Source organism: Zootoca vivipara, chromosome 4 (genome assembly GCF_965207765.1).
Source record: "Zootoca vivipara chromosome 4, rZooViv2.hap1.1, whole genome shotgun sequence".
NCBI lineage: Eukaryota > Metazoa > Chordata > Lepidosauria > Squamata > Lacertidae > Zootoca > Zootoca vivipara.
The window spans coordinates 45,423,889-45,445,209 of NC_142587.1; the positions used below are offsets into that span (position 1 = coordinate 45,423,889).

Here is a 21,321-nt window from a genome sequence, read left to right on the forward strand (position 1 = left end):
GTTCTTATTTTCTACAGTCTCAGTCTGTGTCTCAATGCTATCTACGAAGGGAGGTCGGTGTAGGGATTCGATACATTGTTTTGTTAGTCTTGCAAACTCTTTAACTCCTGTCTTCACCTCTTGTATTTTTTCCCATACACTTTGTATCCCTTTCTCATACATCATGTCCAAATGTTTTGACTAGTTTCGTCCTTGTCTTCTCAAATTTCAATATGGTGCATAGGCTGTTGTGCCTGAGAGGAAATTCCCACTTAGCTGGCCGATGCCATCCAGGTTTCCGTCGCCCTGTTACCGGAGAGCTTGTTCTTTTTGGAGTCCAAAAAATGCGGAAATCCAAACTTTAAAAGCCTTCGCCTCCCCTTGGCTCCGCTGCCCTCGGGAAGGTGTTCGAAATACTTTTTAATGAAGTCCAGAGTCCCGTTTCAGCATTACAGCTGCAGGCTCGGCAATTGCCTCTTGTTTTCTCGGTTGGGGGGGGGGGACGACCTCCGTTACCTTTTAAATTCCCCTCCTTAATCCAAATGCTTTCCGAATCGTAAAATTAATGTACTTACAGTTCCAATTATTCTTTCTTTTTTTGGAGGTATCTGGCGCGCGTTGTCGCCGGCACGGAGCTTAACGTCTCAGAGGCAGCAATGTAACCCAAGGCTCCGTCCCGCTCTGCCTGCACACGACACCCCTAAAAAAGGGGTTTTCGGGCGGCGAACTGGGCTCAAAAGAGCTCTGCTGGGTGCTCACGTCCCCAAAAAGCCAAATTTGGGGGTTCTCAGGGTGGCCGCTTCGGATCCCTTATTTTCCAAACCAGAAGTTGACAGCTATGTGCAGAAGGTCCCAAGTTCAGTCTGTTGGTAGGACTGGGAAACATTCCTGTCTGCCTGTCATTGTGGGAAATAGTAAGCTAGATGGATGGAATGGCCTGATTTGGTATAGAGCAGCTTCCTAGACCTAACCACTTTTTACATTTTCAAATAAATCAGTTACATCTGTAGGATTGGGTATTATAATTGGTAGTCAGTAATTCTCCTTCAACGACTGACATTACAGCTTTTCACTTTGTTGTTTGTCGAAGATGGTTCTAAAAAGATGGAAGGCTTTCATTCATTCCTTTGAAAATTCAGTAGGTTGGCGCTGCAGGTAGTTCCTTGTACTTTTGATAACCAGGCGCTGGTGGCAAATATTGCATCATGCTGCTGGGTGTGTGCTTTGTGCAAACAGATTGCCGGTGGGAGAACAGCTGGTTTTTCTAGTTTTGTAAAGAGTCCACTGCAGTAGTCCTCTGTAAGTTGACCAGAAGTACTTCGCCTGTTAGCACTCTGGATACGGTAAGACCTATGTATTTAGAATGCCATTTGAAGATCTATTCCCATTTTAAACACTCAGTAGCTCTTGTCACACTGTCCAGCAAAATAAGACTTAAGGAAAAGGTTTTGTAAGAATGCTTCTCATAACAGTAGACTTCTTTAACCAAACAGGAAGTTTACTGCCTGTTTTGTTTTATTTCCTGATGTCTCAGTGAATGAAGCTGGGCTATTTTAAGGTTATAGTTTCTCTGATACCATCTTAAAGTATCGCATTGTTATGGCATGGTTGGCTGATTAGAATACACCACGGCACAATGAAAATACCATTAACCTGGAAGTAACTGCAAGGGTGGGTGAGGTTTTTTCCAGTAGTATCTCTCAGAGTGGTGAATGGCACTGTTTAGTGAGAAGAAACTCCAATGAAAATCCTCATTGTTACATATTTTTACATGGCTGTTCATTTATATATATTTAAAATTTTATATATGGATGTTTTATGATGACCTATATTCGTAATGCCTAATAAAGGTTTGGCGGAAAAAAACATTAGAATGCTTTCCGATTAAAAGTTATTCCCGATTAAATGATATGAATGTAGATCAGGAATGATCCTAATTTGTTGTCCTTTCACAGCAAGGCTATTCTTGGAATTTTATTACGAATTTGAACAGAGCACAGTAAAATTACTTCTGTGTGACAATTAAACTGGCACTTTGGCCTTGCCTCTAGCAATAAACTGGAATCATAGTTTAGACAACAAGAGGGCAGTTTTTATAAATATGATTGATTATGTACTCTGTGCATACTGAGGCACTTTATTAATGCTTTTGTTGACCAGAAGTCAGACTGTTCTTCCTTGCCTGTTCTACTCTTGGAGAATCCCTGCTTATATCTAAGGAAACAAATGCTAAAGATTATTCAGTGTATTAATAAACAGCACAGCATGGTCTTTTCACATATGGAAATATCTCTGTTCAATACACCATCAATTTAGTGTGCAAACTGACAAGCCAGGAAGGGTTTGCGCAATAATGAACCATTTATCATGGATCATGCTCACACATGGCAAAAATGAGTATTACCACAAGTAATAATTGATCATTTGCTTTACCTAGTCTATAAATCTGTTAAAGAATCACCCACTTAAAACTTCACTTGTGTCCCTAAAAATAGCACCCTCGCTCCAGGAGATCTGTTGTATATTGATTAAGAAGAAAATGTGAATACAGATCTAAAAGAAGTATTTTCTGTTTGATAGTTTTGATCTCTCTTGCCTTCTCTCTTGTATTATTTACCTCAGAATTAATAGTACCAACTGAGAAACAAGAAAGGAAAATGGGATGGAGGGTTTATTTGTTACTTTCTCTTCACTCTTAAGGTCCCAGGGCAGGTTGCAACGTTAAAACACAATATTAAAAACTGTTTAGAACAACTGAGTAATATTATATTTTTAGTAAAAGAAAATTGTAAATACTGTTTTGAATCTTAAAGGTAAAGGGTAAAGGGACCCCTGACCATTAGGTCCAGTCGTGACCGACTCTGGGGTTGCGCGCTCATCTCGCATTATTGGCCGAGGGAGCCGGCGTATAGCTTCCAGGTCATGTGGCCAGCATGACAAAGCCGCTTCTGGCAAACCGGAGCAGCACATGGAAACGCCGTTTACCTTCCCGCTCTAGCGGTTCCTATTTATCTACTTGCATTTTGATGTGCTTTCGAACTGCTAGGTTGGCAGGAGCTGGGACCAAGCAACGGGAGCTCACCCCGTCACAGGGATTCGAACCGCCAACCTTCTGATCAGCAAGCCCTAGGTTCAGTGGTTTAACCCACAGAGCCACCTGGGTCCCTTTTGAATCTTACAAGTACATATTAGTAGTTGCCTGCCAAATTACAGATTAGTCATATGATTTCCCATTATGTGGCTAAATCTACTTTTAGTGTGAACTAGCAACTAGTATGAATATATTATCAGAAAATTATTTTGGCCATGTGGTGGAGCAATCAGATAACTGTTTTCCATCTACCAGTTCTTTTGCAAATTGAACTCACCACATAGTCTGGCTGATTTTGGATTTTGGAACTGACTGTTAGACACAAGCAGTGTGGCCGTCTCCAGTTTATTCAGCTGCAAGTCCATTCAGTTGGGAAAACCAGGGCTTGTTCTTGCTGTTTCCATGGATGTAAACTGATGTACTTTAATACCAGTGGGTCAGTCAGAGTCACAAATGTCTACAATGAATGTTGTGAATGTGTCAGCACTTAAGTATTTGCTATTGTCTTGAAGGCACTAAACCATTGTTTGTTTTCAGCTGCTCATGCAACATTATATCAAGTGACTTATTTTCACTTTCGTTTCCAGGTACAAAGAATCGAAATAACCAGCTTTGGGGGGGAAACGATTAACTTGAGGATAATTTTTGAATGAAGACCCACAGCATGTTCAGAAGTTCCAGCAAAGTTGCAAGTCACCAAGCTGGATGTTGTAACTTTTGGTTGTTTGCAATGATGTGCCTTTAAACTGTATATCACAATTCATGCCCTTCATACTACATAAATTATAAAATAATACAATCGAAGCAACATGTCAAAAAACTTGGAAATTATCAATTTGTCATTTTTACTGGAACATGAGAGGGAAATGATACTGGGAGTGCTGAAGAGAGACGAGTATTTGAAAAAAACTGAAGATAAAAGAATCAGGTAATTGTGAAAAATTCTTCTGAGGTATTTAAACTTCTGAATACTGGAGTTTGATTTAGATATTTGTGCATATGTTGTAGTTGTCATCCAGTTAGCTCATGGTTACAGTGTAGTTCAGGGTTGGGAAGACATCAGACTTGTGGAATCTACTTTGTTTTTTACTACAACCCTGAGGACCACCAACCATAGCCAGGTTAAAAATAGTGGCTCAGGTGAGCAGACTAAAGCTAAGAAGGAATTTTGGTTGAGCAATGGGACTTCTTCTTCCCTTGCATGCACTCAGTGCCCTTCTGAAATCTTTTCCAGAGGGTTGAGGCCCTAGAGCAGAGTTAGGGTTAGCATGGGAAGGAGAGCAGGAGAACATTCTGTTACACAAGCAGAAACCCTTGCCCTGGTGGAATTTTCACACTGTGCTATGTGTACAACCCAGGGTAGCTCTGCGCACATGCTCAGAATTCGTGATCAGTAGCAGAACTGAGCTCACAAGTTCTCTTTCACACAAAAATCCACTCTTGGTTTCTTCCTCAATAATTCCTTTTCAGCAACCCGATTTAGAAAGGAAAGCTTTTTGTTGCTATTGTTAAGACAGCTGAACATCAGAAACCCTTGCTGATCTCAAAACACAGACATATCAGTACAGGCGGTGACCATTTTGCACATGTCCAATTGACACATGACTGTTGATGCACAGATACTTTAGGACCTAGAAGAACAGGGATAGGACATGGCGTAATGGGGTGGGGTGGGTTTATGCACACTCTACCAACGTGTGGTGGGGCAGGAATGGAACCCTTGCACAAAATGATTGCTGCCTGTATTTACTTTCCGCATTTGTGGTTTGTTATTGCTGTCCATAAAATGTAACAGGTGGTATCATTCATCTTGCAACACCCCCCCCCCAATTATAATAATAAATAAACTGTTGCCGATCTACTATGGTAGCATCTAGAGAACTTTCAGTAGATTCTGATATGCCCATCTCTAGTTTTGTTCATAAATAGCATGCATTTGTTGTTGACCTATAAGTTAAATTGAATGTAGGCTAAGATGATTACCTTGCTGTTTAATGTTTTATGAGGGCGTGTTGACTAATCTTTATCCTCCACTTGGAAAGGTTTAGCTTATTAACCATCACACTGCAGTTTTATGTGCAATTTCTGTAGTCTATGTAGCATGCTATCCATGTTAACATCCTCACTCTCTGACTCCTAACCTAATTTTTTTTTAAAATTTAAGAATGGCTAGCATGAAACTGCCATTGTGTGGTAAAAATGAAAAAGGCCTAAATGAAACCAATGCAATTGCTGTCATGCCGGCAATATAGCAAGGTGGCCGCTGTTCAGAGAATGTAACACAATGGAATGTCATAGAATCATAGAGTTAGAAGGGATCCTGAGGATCATTTAGTCCAAGCCCCTGCCATGCAGGAATCTCAACTAAAGCATCCATGACAGATGGCCATTCAACCTCTGCTTAAAAACCTCCAATGAAGGAAAGAGTCCACCACCTTCTGAGGAAGATCATTCCACTGTTGAACAGCTCCTACTGTCAGAAAGTTCTTCCTGATGCTTAGTCAGAATCTCCTTTCTTGTAACTTGAAGCCATTAGTTCAGGTCCTAGCCTCCAGAGCAGAAGAAAACAAGCTTGCTCCATCTACCATATGACAGCCCTTTAGATATTTGAAGATGGCTACCATATCTCTTCTCAGTCTCCTCTATTCCAGGCTAAGCATATCCAGCTCCCTAAATATCCATTCTCATAAGGCTTGGTTTCCAGACACTTGATCATCTTGGTTGCCCTCCTCTGCACATGTAACATGACAAGAATGTAACTTGGTTAGCCTTGGGCTTGTGTGTCTCTCCCCCCCCCCAGCTGCATGGCTAGAAAAAATAAAAGCCGGAAAGGTCCCTAAAGGAGTCCATGACCATTAAGAGTACAGCAGAACCCACCTATGCTTTTCTTCAAATTACTACTCAGTCATAACCCATTTCTTAGCTCCACTTCAGTGTAAATATCATGTGCTTACCTGACCTTCTGAATATCCAAATGTTCCACATGGCTGAATCTGGACTGAAAATTCCAGCAGTGTTGCAGGTGTAGCTGGTGAACGCTATGTTAACTGAGCTCTCATTTCAACTCTAGTATTTAAATTTGCATTAGGACCCAGTGGGTTCTATTTAGGTGTCTAAAATTTCAGGTCTTCTCATGTGCTGTGGTCATCTGCTGATACACTCCTCATGAGTATCCCTGCCACTAGAGGTAATGTCAACTGTGACATGGGCATCATTGGTTGTGGTGCCGGGCAAATACTGGTTTTGTCTCCCGGCCCTTAAAAAAAATAGAACTGATTTTTTTTTGTCCTGCTGCTGCTTTTCGTTTATTATTGAGATCTCGTGTTCAAACTTCTGTTCTACCTCTGAAGCATAGCTGCCAAGTCTCCTGTTTTTCGTGGGAAACCCCCAGATTTTAATCCATTTCCCACTGTTATCCCGAATAGAAAAAAAATCCGGAAATCCCCCGGATTTCCTACTTGCCAGGGAGGCTCCATTTCGGGTGCCACTCTGCCCATGCCTGGGCACCAGAAATTGGGCAGAGCGGCACTGGAAGTTGCTCATACGCATGTCCGGACATGCGTAGAAGCAACTTCCGGTGCCACGCTGCTGCTGATCCCGCATTTTTCAGTGGGAGATTTGGCAGCTATGCTCTGAAGATAAGGAAAGATGCCAAATATGCTATAATGTGATAGATACCTTGAGCATAAGATTTGTATGTTCAGGACACCGTTCTGCACTTCACATTCAAGCACCACCTCAACTGACCGCACTCATTTTCAAGCATACTAAGAAAAACATAATGCAGGGGCTCCTTTGAACACCGAGATTCCAGGTTTTCTTCAAATGGCAGAAGGAAAGATGCAAGACCCATTGTAATAGGACTTTAGTGCTTTACAGGTATTCTTAGACCTTTATACATTTAATTCCTTTTAATTTATTTTAGTCTTAAAAATTAGTCAGTTCTGGTTTTGGGCAAAAGCTGTTTTTATACAGCACATAACTGCTTATTCTACTGACGCACAGTGTTCTGTTTCCGTAGTGTTTGACACAGCTAGATAGTGGCTGTTTAGAAAATGTGCTCATGGTAGATTGAGATAGGGTGACTCATTCTCCTCCTCCATCTCTTGTACTCTTGGAACACTTAATTCCTCCAATTTTGAAATCAGAGCACATTGTCACAGTTGTTCAGTGATTCACTCTTGAATACACCGCAAGGAAATATGGAAGGAATTTTATATAAAATGCAGCTGTCTGAGCTTGTTTTACCATAAATGAAGGAAATTGCGAAGCGGGGCATCTTATTTGTTTGTCTACATTTGTGTCTTTACCTTTCTCCAAAGGCCTTGGAGTTGCATTCCTGGGGCTCCTGCATAATTCCTTCTAGTTCTTGGCTAGGTCCAGATATATTTAATTAATTTAAAAAAATCATACCGCTTGTTTTTTTAAAAACTTCAAAGCGGTTAGCTAAGATCTGCTTAGCTTTAGAGAGGAGCCTAGAACAAGTACCTTCAGACCATTATCTGGTAATGCATAAGGCTTTGCACTCGTTTTCCCCAGTTTTTTGGGGGTGGTATGGAAGTTTTTATAGGAACACAGAACTGGAAAGCAGAAAGGGAAAATGTTGGCATGCAGTTTATTTATTTTGGCATTTATGTGCCACCCAGGAAGGTTCTTTTCAGACTCTTTGCAGACAGACAGACAGACAGTTCCCAAATGGTTCCCAACTCTTTGCAGACAGACAGACAGACAGTTCCCAAACCCTTTGTCATTAAAACCTGCCTGATTTCCAGCCTTTATTTCTTAAGTTTGTATCCAAAGTGCTGTTTGCAAAGCTACATGCTGTGGGACATATTAAGTCTTACTTGTGATCACATAAAGTCTCCCTGCCCATGGCACCCATCAAACCTCCTAAAATTCAGAGGACCTTCAGAAATAAGAAGTTGTTCATGAGCAGTCTGTGAAGGTGATGACCATTCCCCTGTTAGTTTCCAGCACATGGTGCTCAAAGGTATCTGGATTCTGGACATCCATGACAGATGGCCACCCAACCTTTGCTTAAAAACCTCCAATAAAGGAGAGTCCACAACCTTTTGAGGGAGTCCATTCTACTGTCAAACAGCTACTATCATTAGAAAGCTCTTCTTGATGTTTAGTCAGAATCTCCTTTCTTGTAACTTGAATCTATTGGCTGGGCCACAGATTTGATTTAGTTTTGTAATGCTGGTCTGCCAGATTTAATAGCATCAAAATAATGGCAAAGGATTGATCCTGACAGAAACTTGTATAAATGAGTGTGGAGAACATCAGAAAAAGAATTATCCTAGCAGAGATGCACTCTTACGCTTCTGAAGCAAGTGTCATGAATTTTTATAGCAGATAATCATTTTGATCATTTGGGGCTATCCAATCTCTAGAAGAGAAAAATGCATGTAATACAGTATTTCTCATTTCAAGTGATCTGTGAGTGAGAAATTACTTTGCTCTTGGATCTACTGCGGCTCTGCAAGCTTTGAATAATTGTGTTGAGGAAAGTTGGCAAAGCTAAAGCCATATAATTATAATAAGCAGGCTGAAGACCCATACCAAACATGCATTGAGACATTTAGCAAAACTGAACAGAGCTCTTTCTTTGACTTTAGTGCAATCAAATTATGGCACATTTTCCAGCCATGTTGTATATACATGATGTATTTGCATCATGCTTAGCATGTGTTGGCGGGACCACTGCTATGCTGGCAGAGAACAAATTCCCTTTGACTGAGCTTCCCATCAGTCATGTCCTGCCTTCACATGTGGGCTTACAAGAGGAGCATGATGTTCAGAAAGGCTTCATTGTTATCTGTGCAACATGTTCTGGCAAATTCTGTAATGAGCAACATAAATAAAATAGATAAAATTGTAAAGTAAGCACAATTTTTGGTGAAGTCCTAGATCACAGGATAATATAGTGCATATTTAAATGCCCTTCATATTCAGCAGTGGATGCTTCCCTTAGCTCCAGTGGATTGTGATGATTGCTGAAGAAAGGGATGCAGTAGAACATTCATTATTTTATGAAAATAAAACTGCCTTTTGAGGACTGGAATTGCAGTCTCTACACGGCAAGGACTGGGACCATAGTAGCATAAATTGCGCCCTACAGTTATATGCTGAGCAGCTCTGTAAGGGCTGACTGTTCATTTCATTTTCTTAAGTACACACACAAAAATCTTCATTAATAATAATAATCTGTTGCTTTAGTAATGAGAGTTTAATATAAAGTATTGCATTTAATTTCAGAAATATGTCAAAAGGCTTGGATTAAAATGAGGCCAGCATGTTCTTAATGAACACTGATATTTCATCACCTAGAGCTTTTGTTTTATACCCTGACTTAATTTAATAGTTCATAACATGCCCTTTCTCTCCCTAGTGCCAGATAGATTAGTATCATTTTGGGATTATCTTTAGCCTTTGTGCTTTAATTTTCTTCTTTTCCTTTTCACCAGATTGTTAAAGTGTGTGTGGTTAAGTCTGCAGCCAGAGACAAGGGAGAAACAGAACTCAGACTGCAGCACAAGGGATGGAAGGTTAAACCTTCCCCTCCTCCATATTGTGGTCCCATCAAATCACTTTTCAGAGCTTTTATTCCCCACAGCATAGAAGCAGTGGATAGTTAAACTAAGGAACTCTCTCCCACAGGAAGCTGTGATGGCCACCAATTTGAATATTGTGGAGAATGTGTCAAGATTTTTGAGTACCACTATGAACATACGTCACCATAGGTCTTAAGAGCGATCTTCATACCTCATGATGTCTGGACAGTTTTATCTCCTACTATGGTTCATTAACTGTGTTGTGTTCTGATCCATGTATATGATGTACTTTTCATGCCAATAAAGGAGATCGATTGATTGATTGAACTGTCATCTTTATCTCACAAAAATCCTGTGATCATTACATCTTAGGAACAGTGTCTAAGAGAATAAACTGCCCGAGGTTAGGCACTGAATCTTGTAGACACCGATAAAAGTGAATTAATACCCCCAGCCTGTTATCCATGCTAGAGAGTATGGTTCATAATTTCTCCCAATGTATCATTGCACCCAAAGGATGGAGAAGGTAGGACATTTATCTCTGCAAAACTGAGTGTGAAAGCTGCTTGTGTTTCAGAGTCCTTTTATGTATGTGCTCTGGATAATTTGCTTCTCCTTCAGCCAGAAATTGTTTTAGTAGATTTGATATTTTAAAAAGTAGATTAAGAGCATTAGGCAGAGCAAGGTTTCTGCCTCAGGTGACTTATGTTGGAGGGCCAGGGAGTGGTGGCAAGGCTATGCTGCAGCAATGAATCTAAGTTAGACTGGATGCTGTTCACATTGCTAGTGCTGAAGTAAGATTCAGCTGCCGGTCTGTTCTACTTCTGCGTAAAATGGAAGGTGCCCTTTTGTATTTCACCTCAAGCCACACAATGTTTTGGTCTAGTCCTGAGCAAAGTACATACATACATACATACATACATACATACATACATACATCGTGCTCAAGGCAGCTTACAACATGAAAAATTACATAATTGCAAACGTAACGAAAGTAGTCATAAACAATAAATAAAACATCAAAAAGTATACAACAAAATTAAACAATTTCCACATAAATCATAAGATCTAAAATAAAGATACAAAAATATAAAGTCAGTAACAGCAATAATTCCTCCATCAACAAAACTCCTAAACCAGAGCTTTCCAAACTCTGTGTTGTGACATGTTACTGTGTCAGCTGCAGTGTGTAGATGTATCGTGCAAATGTTCCCCGCACTCCTCCCAGGACTGGAAAGGGGTTAGTTTAACCTCTGGTTTGCTAGTAAAACTGAATTACTGTGTTGCAAAATTATGCATATCTAAAAATTGTGTTACCAACATGAAAAGTTTGGAAAGCAGTGCCGTAAATAATTGCAAAGTTGTAATCAGAAATTATTTTGATGGCTCTGTCACACATACAAGCCACTATTATTTAGGTTTTTATAAAGCAGTTAATACTTCAAGCCACTTTTCTTAACTTAAGTTTGTTGTGTTTCTTTCCAGAAAACTGAAGAATGAGTTATTGGAAGCCAAAAAGAAAGGTGGACGGCGTTATCAGGAAGACGACAGCAGGGTCTGCATTCGCTGTCGAAAGAATTTGGGCTTAATCTTTGATAGAGGGGATCTCTGCCAAGCATGTGGACTCAGAGTTTGCAACAAATGTCGTATTGTGGGAATTGGTGGCAACTGGAAATGCACAGTGTGCGATAAGATTGCGTAAGTTTTGTTCTTGGACACACTTGGATGTCAACTCAGTTTTTCTGATCTCCAGTTACAATGCCTTTGACAAGCAGTATGAACATCCAGGTGATGGAGGGGCTGGGCTAATAAAGGCATGTTTGGTCTTCATTTGAGGTAGAGCAGGCATCCCCAAACTTTGGCCCTCCAGATGTTTTTGGACTACAATTCCCATCTTCCCTAACCACTGGTCCTGTTAGCTAGGGTTTATGGGAGTTGTAGGCCAAAACATCCGGAGGGCCGCAGTTTGGGGATGCCTGAGCTAGAGAGACTCTTAAAGCGTCTCCTGCTGAATGAGGGTAGTCTCCTGGTAGTAATTTCACTTGAACCCACACTCTCCAGCTATTGTTGTTTCATTAAAAGGATGGTAGGGAACCTGTGGCCCTCTAGATGTTTCTGGATTTTAATTCCCATTGCCATTGACCATGTTGACTGTGGCTGATGGGAGTTCCCCACCCCTGCACTAAAGTGTAGTGTATCTGTTTGTTCTGTGCATTGGACTTATTCTGCCACTCCGCTAAGGGGAACATCACACTTACATATAGCTTCCACAGCTCAAATGTTATAAAAATTAATTTCAAAACTTAATTGCAGCAAGGTCTTGAAGTGTTTTGCCTTGTCCTGATCCATGGCTCTATCAACAATACAAATGCTGAGACCTTTTCAACAGGAAGTGAATTTAATGCAACAGTTACATCCCTTGATTTTCTCCAGAGCTAGTGCCATTAAAGCTAGTACCAATAGTACCTATTTATTTTATTTTAAAGTGCTTATTCTGCCCTGGGATATTCCATCGTCTAGGACATCTAACAGACAGGTAAACACATAAAATGCATGTATTTATCTATTTCATGTGGCGCTGTGGTCTAAACCACTGAGCCTAGGGCTTGCCGATCGGAAGGTCAGCGGTTCGAATCCCCACGACGGGGTGAGCTCCCGTTGCTCAGTCCCAGCTCCTGCCCACCTAGCAGTTCGAAAGCATGTCAAAGTGCAAGTAGATAAATAGGCGGGAAGGTAAACAGCATTTCTCATACACATTAAGGTGATGTGCCTCATTTGTAATAAATTAAAGATATAGACAGTAAAAACAGACAGTAAAAGCATTAAAGTAACCATGGTTGTTTGTATTCCTAAAAACAACCAAAAAATTTAAAGACCTGACAAAGTATTTATTTATTTATTCATAGACAGCAATTTATATTTTATTTCATTGAAAGGTATTCAGCTAGTACCAACAAGATGTAAGAGTTTGTACCATGGCAGCCTCCTTAGAAAAGGAGTTATAGCCAAGAGGGCCCCCTTCCTGGTTGCCACCTTCTTCACCTATGGAGAAAGGCCTACAGCAGTGAGGTTAAGGGCCCACTGCCTGTTCTAAAGCAAACAAAGATCTTCATCCCCTTTTGGTGTCTTGGTGGACTAAGAGGAATAGTTCAGCCAGGATTCCATTGATCAGAGGTGGACAATAAGCAGACATAGATCTACTGTTCGATCTCTGGGTGAATTGCGGTAGATTAGCAAGGATTCCTGATGATGTGTTCTTTAACAATAGTAGCAAAATGCAAAATGTCTCCTCGCCCTACCCTAAACTATACTGCTGAAATGAAGATAAATTCTGGATCTTAAAATGAATTCCTGGGCTTAGATTTCTTTATCTCTTAAGTGCATGCATTTTGCACCAGTCTCCACTTGGTGGATCTGGGTTCTGTTAGTAAAGAGCCTGAAGTTTGCCCACCACTGCTGTAGATTATCTTAGCCCCACCTACAATTACCCATAGGTACATGTAACACAACTTGCCAACCAGCACTCTGGGCTCCTGTGCAAGATTTCTACTTTTGTAAGCTAGCAGCTGAGGATAGTGCTGATGTGTCTCACAGATGCTTTAGTTAGTGACATCCTTTTACCAGTTAGGGATATTTGCTGTCTGCTGTGCTATCCAATGATGTCATCATGCATACTTAATAAAAGGAGGTGTTTTATTTATTTATTGCTTATTATTACATTTAAATCCCAGGAACTCAAGGTGTTGTGCATGGCCCTCCCCATACTCATTTTATCCTCACAACAACTCATGGGGTAGGTTAGACTGAGAGATTGAGATTGCTCCAAGCAGAAGCAGTGAGTCCTTGTCTCCCAGGTCCTTGTTATTGCTTTAAAGGTTGGCTCGTGCTTCCTTAATACTTTGCATGTGGAAATGCCTTTTTGTGCCTAATGTCACCATGGAAAGATGAAGAGAGGATTGCTGGTAAATATTGGCTTGAGGAAACTAGCATTTTTTAAGGACATTGTGACCCTGCTGTAGGCCATGGTAGCAATCAGACAGGTAGCACTTGTAGAAGGGCATAATGGCTTCCCAGGACCATGAAAAAAGGTCAAAGCAAATTCAGCACAAATTACATGAGTGTGATGAACAAATTGAGCTGCTTGTTAGGCAGCTCTTGAGAATAAAGAGCTCCCTGAATTTCAGAGCATGCAGCAGTAAAATTATATCACAAAGCACTTTACTAAGCAATGTAGACTGGGAATTAAATGCAAAATAATGGGTTTGGGGTGGGGGGGAATCCCAAGCATCTTGTAACAGAAGGAAAGATTAAAGAATAAATACTGTACTGTGTTTTTCTTAAGGAACATGTCTCCATTGTACCGTACTTTGCATGCATGAAAAATTTAAAATAAGCACTTGTCTTTCTAGAATGCTTTCCCACTTCTAGCACATAATTTCTTTTTAGCTGGTGAAGGGCAAAGCACAGGGTTTTATTTTTAAGTTAACTGAGTTGCATGGCGATTGTGAAATGTAGCATAAAGACTTAAACACGGCTGCAATTAAACAGCTTATGTGGGGGTTGTATAGGTATGCGCTGCTAAAAACTCTATTCATGACGTGCCCTGCATTCAGTGGCAGTAGTTTTCAAATGTAAGTTTCTAGCTTTAGAAGAACATTTTCTGTATTGCTGAGGAGCTCCTAACTATCAGAATCTCAGCACGTTGCAAAAGATCTGCAGCATATTCTCGGGACCAAATTGGACCTTTACTGCTCCTCTGTATGAACTGAGTGGGTTCTAACGTATATGTGACACTCTCCTCGGCAATGCACTGCAGGGGAAACATGGGAAGTGACCTCACACTGAATCAGACCATGGATCCATCTAGCTCATTGTTGTCTACACTGACAGACAGTGGCTCTCCAGGATTTCAGACAGAAGACTGGGATTAAACTTGAGGTTTTCTGCATGTAAAGCAGTTTCTCGAGCTATGGCCTTTCCCCAATTTATAAGCCAATCATATCTCGAGTATATGTATCTGTCATCACTGTTCTTGTCATTGAGAAAGTTGTAAGTTCCTCAGCACACAGAAGGGATGAACACACATCTAGTTAGGATGCAATAGGAATGGTGGTGGTAGATCGGTGAATTCTAAGTCCAGATTTATCCCAATGACATAGAAATTAGAGGATTCAGTTAAAGAGCATACAGGGTGCCTTGGATATCCCTGCAGCCCCCCCCCCAAATGCTGCAGTATTTTTTCCATTTCATTTGAGGGAGAGACTGTAGGGCGGTAACCTTGCAAAGGTCTATCTTTGAGAGCCCTTTGGCACTCAGTATAAACCTCCTGCTTGTACATGAGTGGGCATCTCCAGTATTAAAACACACAGAGGTCTGCTGCCATTTAGTTTGGCACAAAGCAATAGTAAGTGGATAGGACAGGTGACTGCTAAGTGTTTCATATTTAATACATTCACATTATTACTGAAGTTAGAGTACCTCAACATTTGCATTTATTCTACAATTTTAGCAAGTTGAGTAAATTTTCTAGACCAACAGAAGACAGTGAGCGGAACAGGCAGCCTGAGTTGCCATCATTATAAAGGAGCAGCCTAAGATGTGGGTGGAGGTTTGTGTGCTTGCAAACAAATTTAAATTTGGGTTCTAATCTAGTCGAATGCCTCTCTCTATTTGGTAGAGAGTGCTAATTATACCAGACAGTTGCCACATTCAATAAGACTGCAAGACATAAATATGGTTTTAGGCAGTAGATTGGAATGGAGCAATGATGATTCAGAATGCAGCTATATAGATTGTGTAATTCTAGTTTTTACAGCTCAAACATTTCTCTTTCTCTGCAGTGTTAAATTATGATGTTCGTGGACATCCTGGATTCTGCAAGTTATTAATCAAAGAATAATATAGGTAGCACAGTTGAACACATGAGAGCAGAGGTCTCTTGGTCAATCCATGAGAGCAAAGAGGTTTCTGTTGATATCATAAGCAGAGGGAATGAGTGATGACACCTTTGCAAAAGGTCCCCTTCTCCCTCTTGTGCAGTACCATTATTAAATCTCAGAAGTGTCAGGAAATGAGGTGAAGTGCTCCTTTATTCTTCCTATATAAGACTCTCTGGTAAGGGCACCAAGTGGAAAGGGGGTCCCTTTTCAAAGGATAAAGAGACTTTCTTTTTGCTCCCCAGGGCAGTGCTTGGGAATGGAACTACCTTTGTTCAGTAGTGTCTAGAGCTGGTGAATGAACTATAGCTTGGGCCCCTTACTAAGAGTGATGGACCTGAGTATACCTTGAAACTACAAACCTCTTCTAGTTTCTTGTGTATGTTGGACCCATTCTGGGTGGGATTGTGCTCTCATGGAGGAAAAACAAAAGAAAAGCAGGTTTTCAGTTGAAGAGCCTTGAAAAGCTGTGTAGGTGTTGTGAAACTGCTTTTTAAAAGGTTTGCGTTTCTGTGCCTGGCATAGTTCAGAATAAGGCACTGACTGTACCCTGAAGCAAAAGCTCCATCCTGACAACATTTGCCAAGGTGTCATGGAAGCTGCCTAATAGAACAGTTTGCTTGGCATTTGCTTGTGCAGAACGGGCAGCAGTTATACCTGAAAAGGCCTCGTATCCAAAATGAAACCTAAGCAAACTTGATCTCCTGGCTGCTAGCCTGTCATTCCCAGGACAATCAACATCCTGGAGATTAATAATTTTGATAAGATTGTTTGTTAGCAACTTTACTCAGGTGTCTAAACATTTGTTATCAAAGGGAATTGAAGTTTTGGAACACTGCTCTGTGGTTCAACTGAAAAGCTTTCTTTGCAGAATAAAAGTGAGCAGAAGGAAATGGAAACGTTCAAAGGGTAGTAAGAATGGTTTTCAGAATACCGTAGCTTCTTGTATTCTACCTGTGTCTATCTTGATACCAAAGGGCTTGTTTGTATTCTTTGTTAGCTTAACCTTCCCTAGGCAAGGCAATACCCTTGACTTTCGAACCTATTTGTGTATATCTTCTGTTTTTAATTAATGCACTATCTGTGAATCCTGGAACTGAGCATTGGGCAACTGCTAAGGCCCCCCCACATGTAGGGACCCCACTTCCAGCCCTGCCACTGCCACTTCTTCTTGCTGATGAATCATGTTCACCTGTCCTCTCTGAGCATGCAGACAATGACTAGAGTTGGAAGGTTGCAGCATCCTCCAAATTGCCTTGCCCATCCCTTCTGGGAGGTTGTATGGATTGGGCCTAGAGGGAGGAGGCAAGCACAATGGTGGCTGTGGCAAGGTCTAATGCCATATTTGTATAAATCTTCACAGAGGTTTAATTCTGGCCTCAGCAAAATTTGAGAAGGTGGTGGGAACTGAATTGGGACTTAGAAACTGAAGAAGAGGCATGGAACAGACTGTGAACAAAAATGCCATACAAATCCTTATTGGCAACAACCAGAGAAAGAGCCTTTAAAATGTTGCATGGCTGTAACTTAACACCTAGATGCCTAGCTTATATAAAACTGAACTGTTCTCTTAGATTTGCATTTTGTTAACTCGGTTCTTTTTGTGCTTTTCCTTCTTTTTTAGTTCATCATTTATCTACAAGGGATCACATGTTGTAGAAATGTGTATACATTATTAAAAGGAGATTAAATATGAGCTCTAATTCTGGTTCCTCTGCCTGTTTTGTAGCCAATAGATTTCTAAGGGCTAAACATAAATGTTAGGCTAAATATACTTTGAGCTGTTACCCTTGTCTGACCTTATCATGTAGGCCCAGTTCCTTAATTTTCTGCTAATGTTTTCTAAAGCGATATATATTTCTTGGGTGGATGGAGTTAATCAGAGTACTTGTTTACATTGATTGGATCAGATTGTGCCATTTTCCTTTCTCTTCTCGTTCAGGCAGCTTAGGATAGTAACAGGTGAATGGTTTTTTGAAGAGAGAGCAAAGCGCTTCAAACAATCCACCCTTCTTGGAAGTGATGTCGTTAGAAAGTCTATCCAACGCAAAGCCCCAGGTAAAAATAACAGGAGGGAAATGTGTTTGTTCTTCCTATGTACAGCACAGCTAAAGCCTTGTTGTTCCCCTAATTGATGGTTATAGTCGTAGTGCTGCATAATGAGCTGGCGCTTGCTGATGCCTTTTTAGTATTAAAACTTATCCAAAGGGCTACTTTGGTCCACACCAAAGCATAAAAGACTCCCACACTACTCAGTCAAAAATATTTATATGCCACAATCCTGTCGTCCTGAAACCAGTGAGTTGTGTGCATCTGGGCTCAGGATTGCTGCCATGGCTTACAGCAAAGTATAGACCCTCTCATCATACTCCACACTTGCAGGGGTTTTTCCTGTTCATGCCTGTGCACATGAGTTCCATGTGGAAGCACAGGATTTCCTCTTGTACTGGAGAACATTGCCTCCAGCTCATTATAGTATTCAGACTCAGAGTTCTGAACAGCTTTCCTTTCTACACTGAACTATGTACTGTATTATACTGTAAAGAGGATTATCATGCCATTGGACAGCTTTCACCTGCCTGTTATTTCCCAGCTTTTTTGAACTACAACTAGACAGCTGGAGGGCACCAGGTTGGCGAAAGCTGGCATAGAGATGTAATGCAGCTGCTAATTCTGCATTCATACATTATGCATGATGCAAGATGGGATTGTCATAATAACTACATGCTGGTGGCCCTGCTAGGTGTGTAATACACTCTAGTCTGAACAGTTGCAATTCTCGTAGTTCTGTTCTATAGAAATCACAGTTGTTGCAAGGTGTGTGTGTATGTGTTCAGCTTTGTAATGAGAGTAATGCTTTTTATCTTTTGAATGTCTAAAATCTTGGTAATGTATCTACTAGGGTATACTGAATTCCCCTAGTAGGATTTGTTTATTTAACAAACTGTATATACTGCTTGATTCTAAGAAAACCTTTAAGGCATACTTACTACCTATCAGAGATGTGGTAGCATCTACATTAGCAGGGGGTTGGACTGGAAGTACCTTCTAACCTTATGATTCTGTGATTAGTGTTTGCTTCTTCTTTTTTAAGTGCCTGGTTCTCTTGTTCATGTCAATTTTATTTTAAAAATCTGCTATTCCTGTTTGTGTTTTTCTTCTTGTTGTGTCATTTCTACCACCCCTCTCATTATTTGCTCATGTTAGCTGCATTGGGAACTTTGAAATGCAGCGGTGAGATGAAAAAAATATTAGAAGATAGGGAAGAAGTCAGTGAGTGAGAACAAAATTCTGGACTTACGGGCCATTGGCCTTATACGTTCTTCAGTTGTGGACATAGCTGCCAAGTTATCCCTTATTTTAAGGGATTTTCCCTTATGCTGAATAGGCTTCCTCGCGAGAAAAGGGAAAACTTGGCAGCTATGGTTGTGGATGCTTCTGTATTTGGAGACCATGTTCAAATGAATGGTGTGTTGGTGTTGCACTTCGGACAGCTGGTTTAAAATTCTTGTTAAATAACTGGGAAACTTGCTTTTGACCCCCCTTTATTATTTTAAAAGTGCCTTTTTCTTTTAAGATCCTTCCTCTGGAGCTACAGAAGGAGGAAAACTCAAAGATCAGTCTCCAGAGAGTTCAGAGGAGACTTCAAAGCAAGATGTGCTTGCTTCCTTTTCAAGTGGGGCAAAGTCAGTCTTCAGTGGGCACAGAAATATTGGGTAAGGCAACATTTTATAATCTGAATGGATTTCTGTTTAGTGGGTCTCTGTTTAGATTCACTCCAGAGCATTCCATCATTTGGACCCAATGATAGAGACCTTTTTCTTCCAGCAAGGATTTTGTTATTGACTTTATATTTGAAACATTTAAAGGATGTGTGGTTCATAACTAGATTCTGATAAGAGATTCTGAAGCAGCCTATGGAGGGGCTCCCTTTTGTGTGGTGTTTGTGGATTCCTCAGATAACCTTCTTGGCATTCAAACAAAATGTTTCTTCCATTTTCCTGACTAGAACCACAAGGTGGTATTTGCTATGCATCGTAAAAGGGGCTTCCCCCTCTCCCTCAAAATACTAGAACTTGGGATTAGTCAGTGAAACTAATTGACAGGAAATGGATAACCACCCAAAGGAAGTACTTCTTCACACAGTGTGTGGTAAATTTGAGGGGTGCACTGCCATGAGCTACAGTGGTGGCCTCTAGCTTAAAGGAAATTAGACAAATTCAAGATGGCTGTATGCCAGCTCCTTGTTCAGAGGTAGCATATCTCTGAATGCTGGTTGCTAGGGAACTGTGTCCTGCTTCTTAGCTTCCCGGGGGCATTTGGTTGGTCACTGTGGGAGACAGGATGCTGAACCAGATAGGCCCTTAGCCTGATGCAGCAGGGTTCTTATGTCCTTAAAATATTGAAGATCTAGTAATGTTCTAATGACAACTCTGCATCCACTTGCCTTCTTTTCTGCTACTGCTAAGAAATGTGTGCAACAGCAAATGGGGCACTGGCATAAGAAACTGATGGTGCAAATTTAGGTTGTGTGTGAGTGTCTCATTACACCATGTAGTATTTATTGCAAAATAAAAATAAAAATGGAAAGGCCTTAGAAAATATTTAACAGGTCTGGTAGTTGATAAATATTTTTAAGTGAATGGGAACCCTTACAGTCCCTTCTCAAAGCCAAAACATAATGCAAGAAACGGGATAATTGCTGCTGTTTCCTTCTTCGTTTTGTACAGTTGAAGCACACAATATACCATGGTGTACAGTTCTCATGAGCATCTTAAACTGAAAAAAGGAAAACTTATGTATAATCGCTCTATGGGTCCTTTATTTTGATTGATTTCTCCTTGGTTGTCCTGACCTTTCTGTTGAACAGAGCTTTATTCAAGGCTAAAGGAGAAATCGCAGGTGTGAAGGCAGAAGATGGAAGAAGCATCAGCTCAGATCTTGATGTTCAGAGTATAAATAGTGCTGATAGGTAAGATAAATTGTATGACCTTTGTACGGTTGAACTTACTTTCTCCACTGGCTTCAGAAACTGTTATTGAAATTACTGTAGTCCTTCTTTCTTCTTCTTTCTGCTGAAACCACTTTGACTTATGTTCTCTGATGCTCATTTTCTACATGCACACATTTTTCTTGCAAGTTGTAAAGCCAGGTGTGGTCTTGTGCCACTTTTGTTTACCAGTGGTTAGAGGGGGAAGTGGAACTGAGCCCTAGTAGTCAGTAAACTGCACTCATCATCCCCAGCCAGCAGCCAAGGATGATGGGAGTTGTAGTAGAACAGCATCTGGGGCCCCAAGTTTGAAGAACATGGCACTAAAGAATACAAGCTGTCATTGTAAGTGATCCTGTTTGCCATCTCACTACTTCCCTAGGAAGTCTTTGTGGGGGTTGATGGTTGTTCACAGCAGTAAATTAGAATGTGATGTGGCATAATCAGCCAAGCAAAAATGTAATTTGGGTGTCATTTCTAGTATATGAATGGAGTTACAAAAAAAAGCAAAAAGGTTGCTTAGACAGTGAAGTGATGTGTTTTTAAGTTAAAATGTCAGTTGCATTTAAAAGTAAAGTTATTCTATCATACAGCTTTTTATTCAATTTCCTGGAAAATAAGGGTGGATTCTTTGATCAATACCAAATTCCCATTGCTGAATTTTGAAAAGATAATTGGCTTTCTCAAACCTTAGTATCATTGAATGGAAGGATAGTAGTGTTCTGGGGAAGTGTTGGGATGCAGTTCAGGTCAGGGAGCATCAGCTGG

At 40.6% G+C, this 21,321-nt stretch overlaps 1 protein-coding gene across 8 annotated transcripts in view; it reads left to right on the forward strand.

Annotated features, from left to right (window-relative positions):
• Nucleotides 1–21,321, forward strand: part of SYTL5 (synaptotagmin like 5) — a 71,216-nt gene that overhangs the window by 24,081 nt on the left and 25,814 nt on the right. For 6 of the 8 annotated variants that reach the window (XM_035114675.3, XM_088667803.1, XM_088667807.1 and 3 more), the window contains exons 2-6: nucleotides 3,658–3,998; nucleotides 11,113–11,325; nucleotides 17,506–17,621; nucleotides 19,141–19,279; nucleotides 20,434–20,535. In XM_035114675.3, coding sequence (XP_034970566.3) covers nucleotides 3,880–3,998; nucleotides 11,113–11,325; nucleotides 17,506–17,621; nucleotides 19,141–19,279; nucleotides 20,434–20,535 — 689 coding nt within the window. In that variant the 5' untranslated portion in view covers nucleotides 3,658–3,879. Of the gene's footprint in view, nucleotides 1–1,194; nucleotides 1,323–3,657; nucleotides 3,999–11,112; nucleotides 11,326–17,505; nucleotides 17,622–19,140; nucleotides 19,280–20,433; nucleotides 20,536–21,321 lie in introns of those variants that run through there. The other 2 variants (XM_088667804.1, XM_035114678.3) reach the window with 1 other exon arrangement.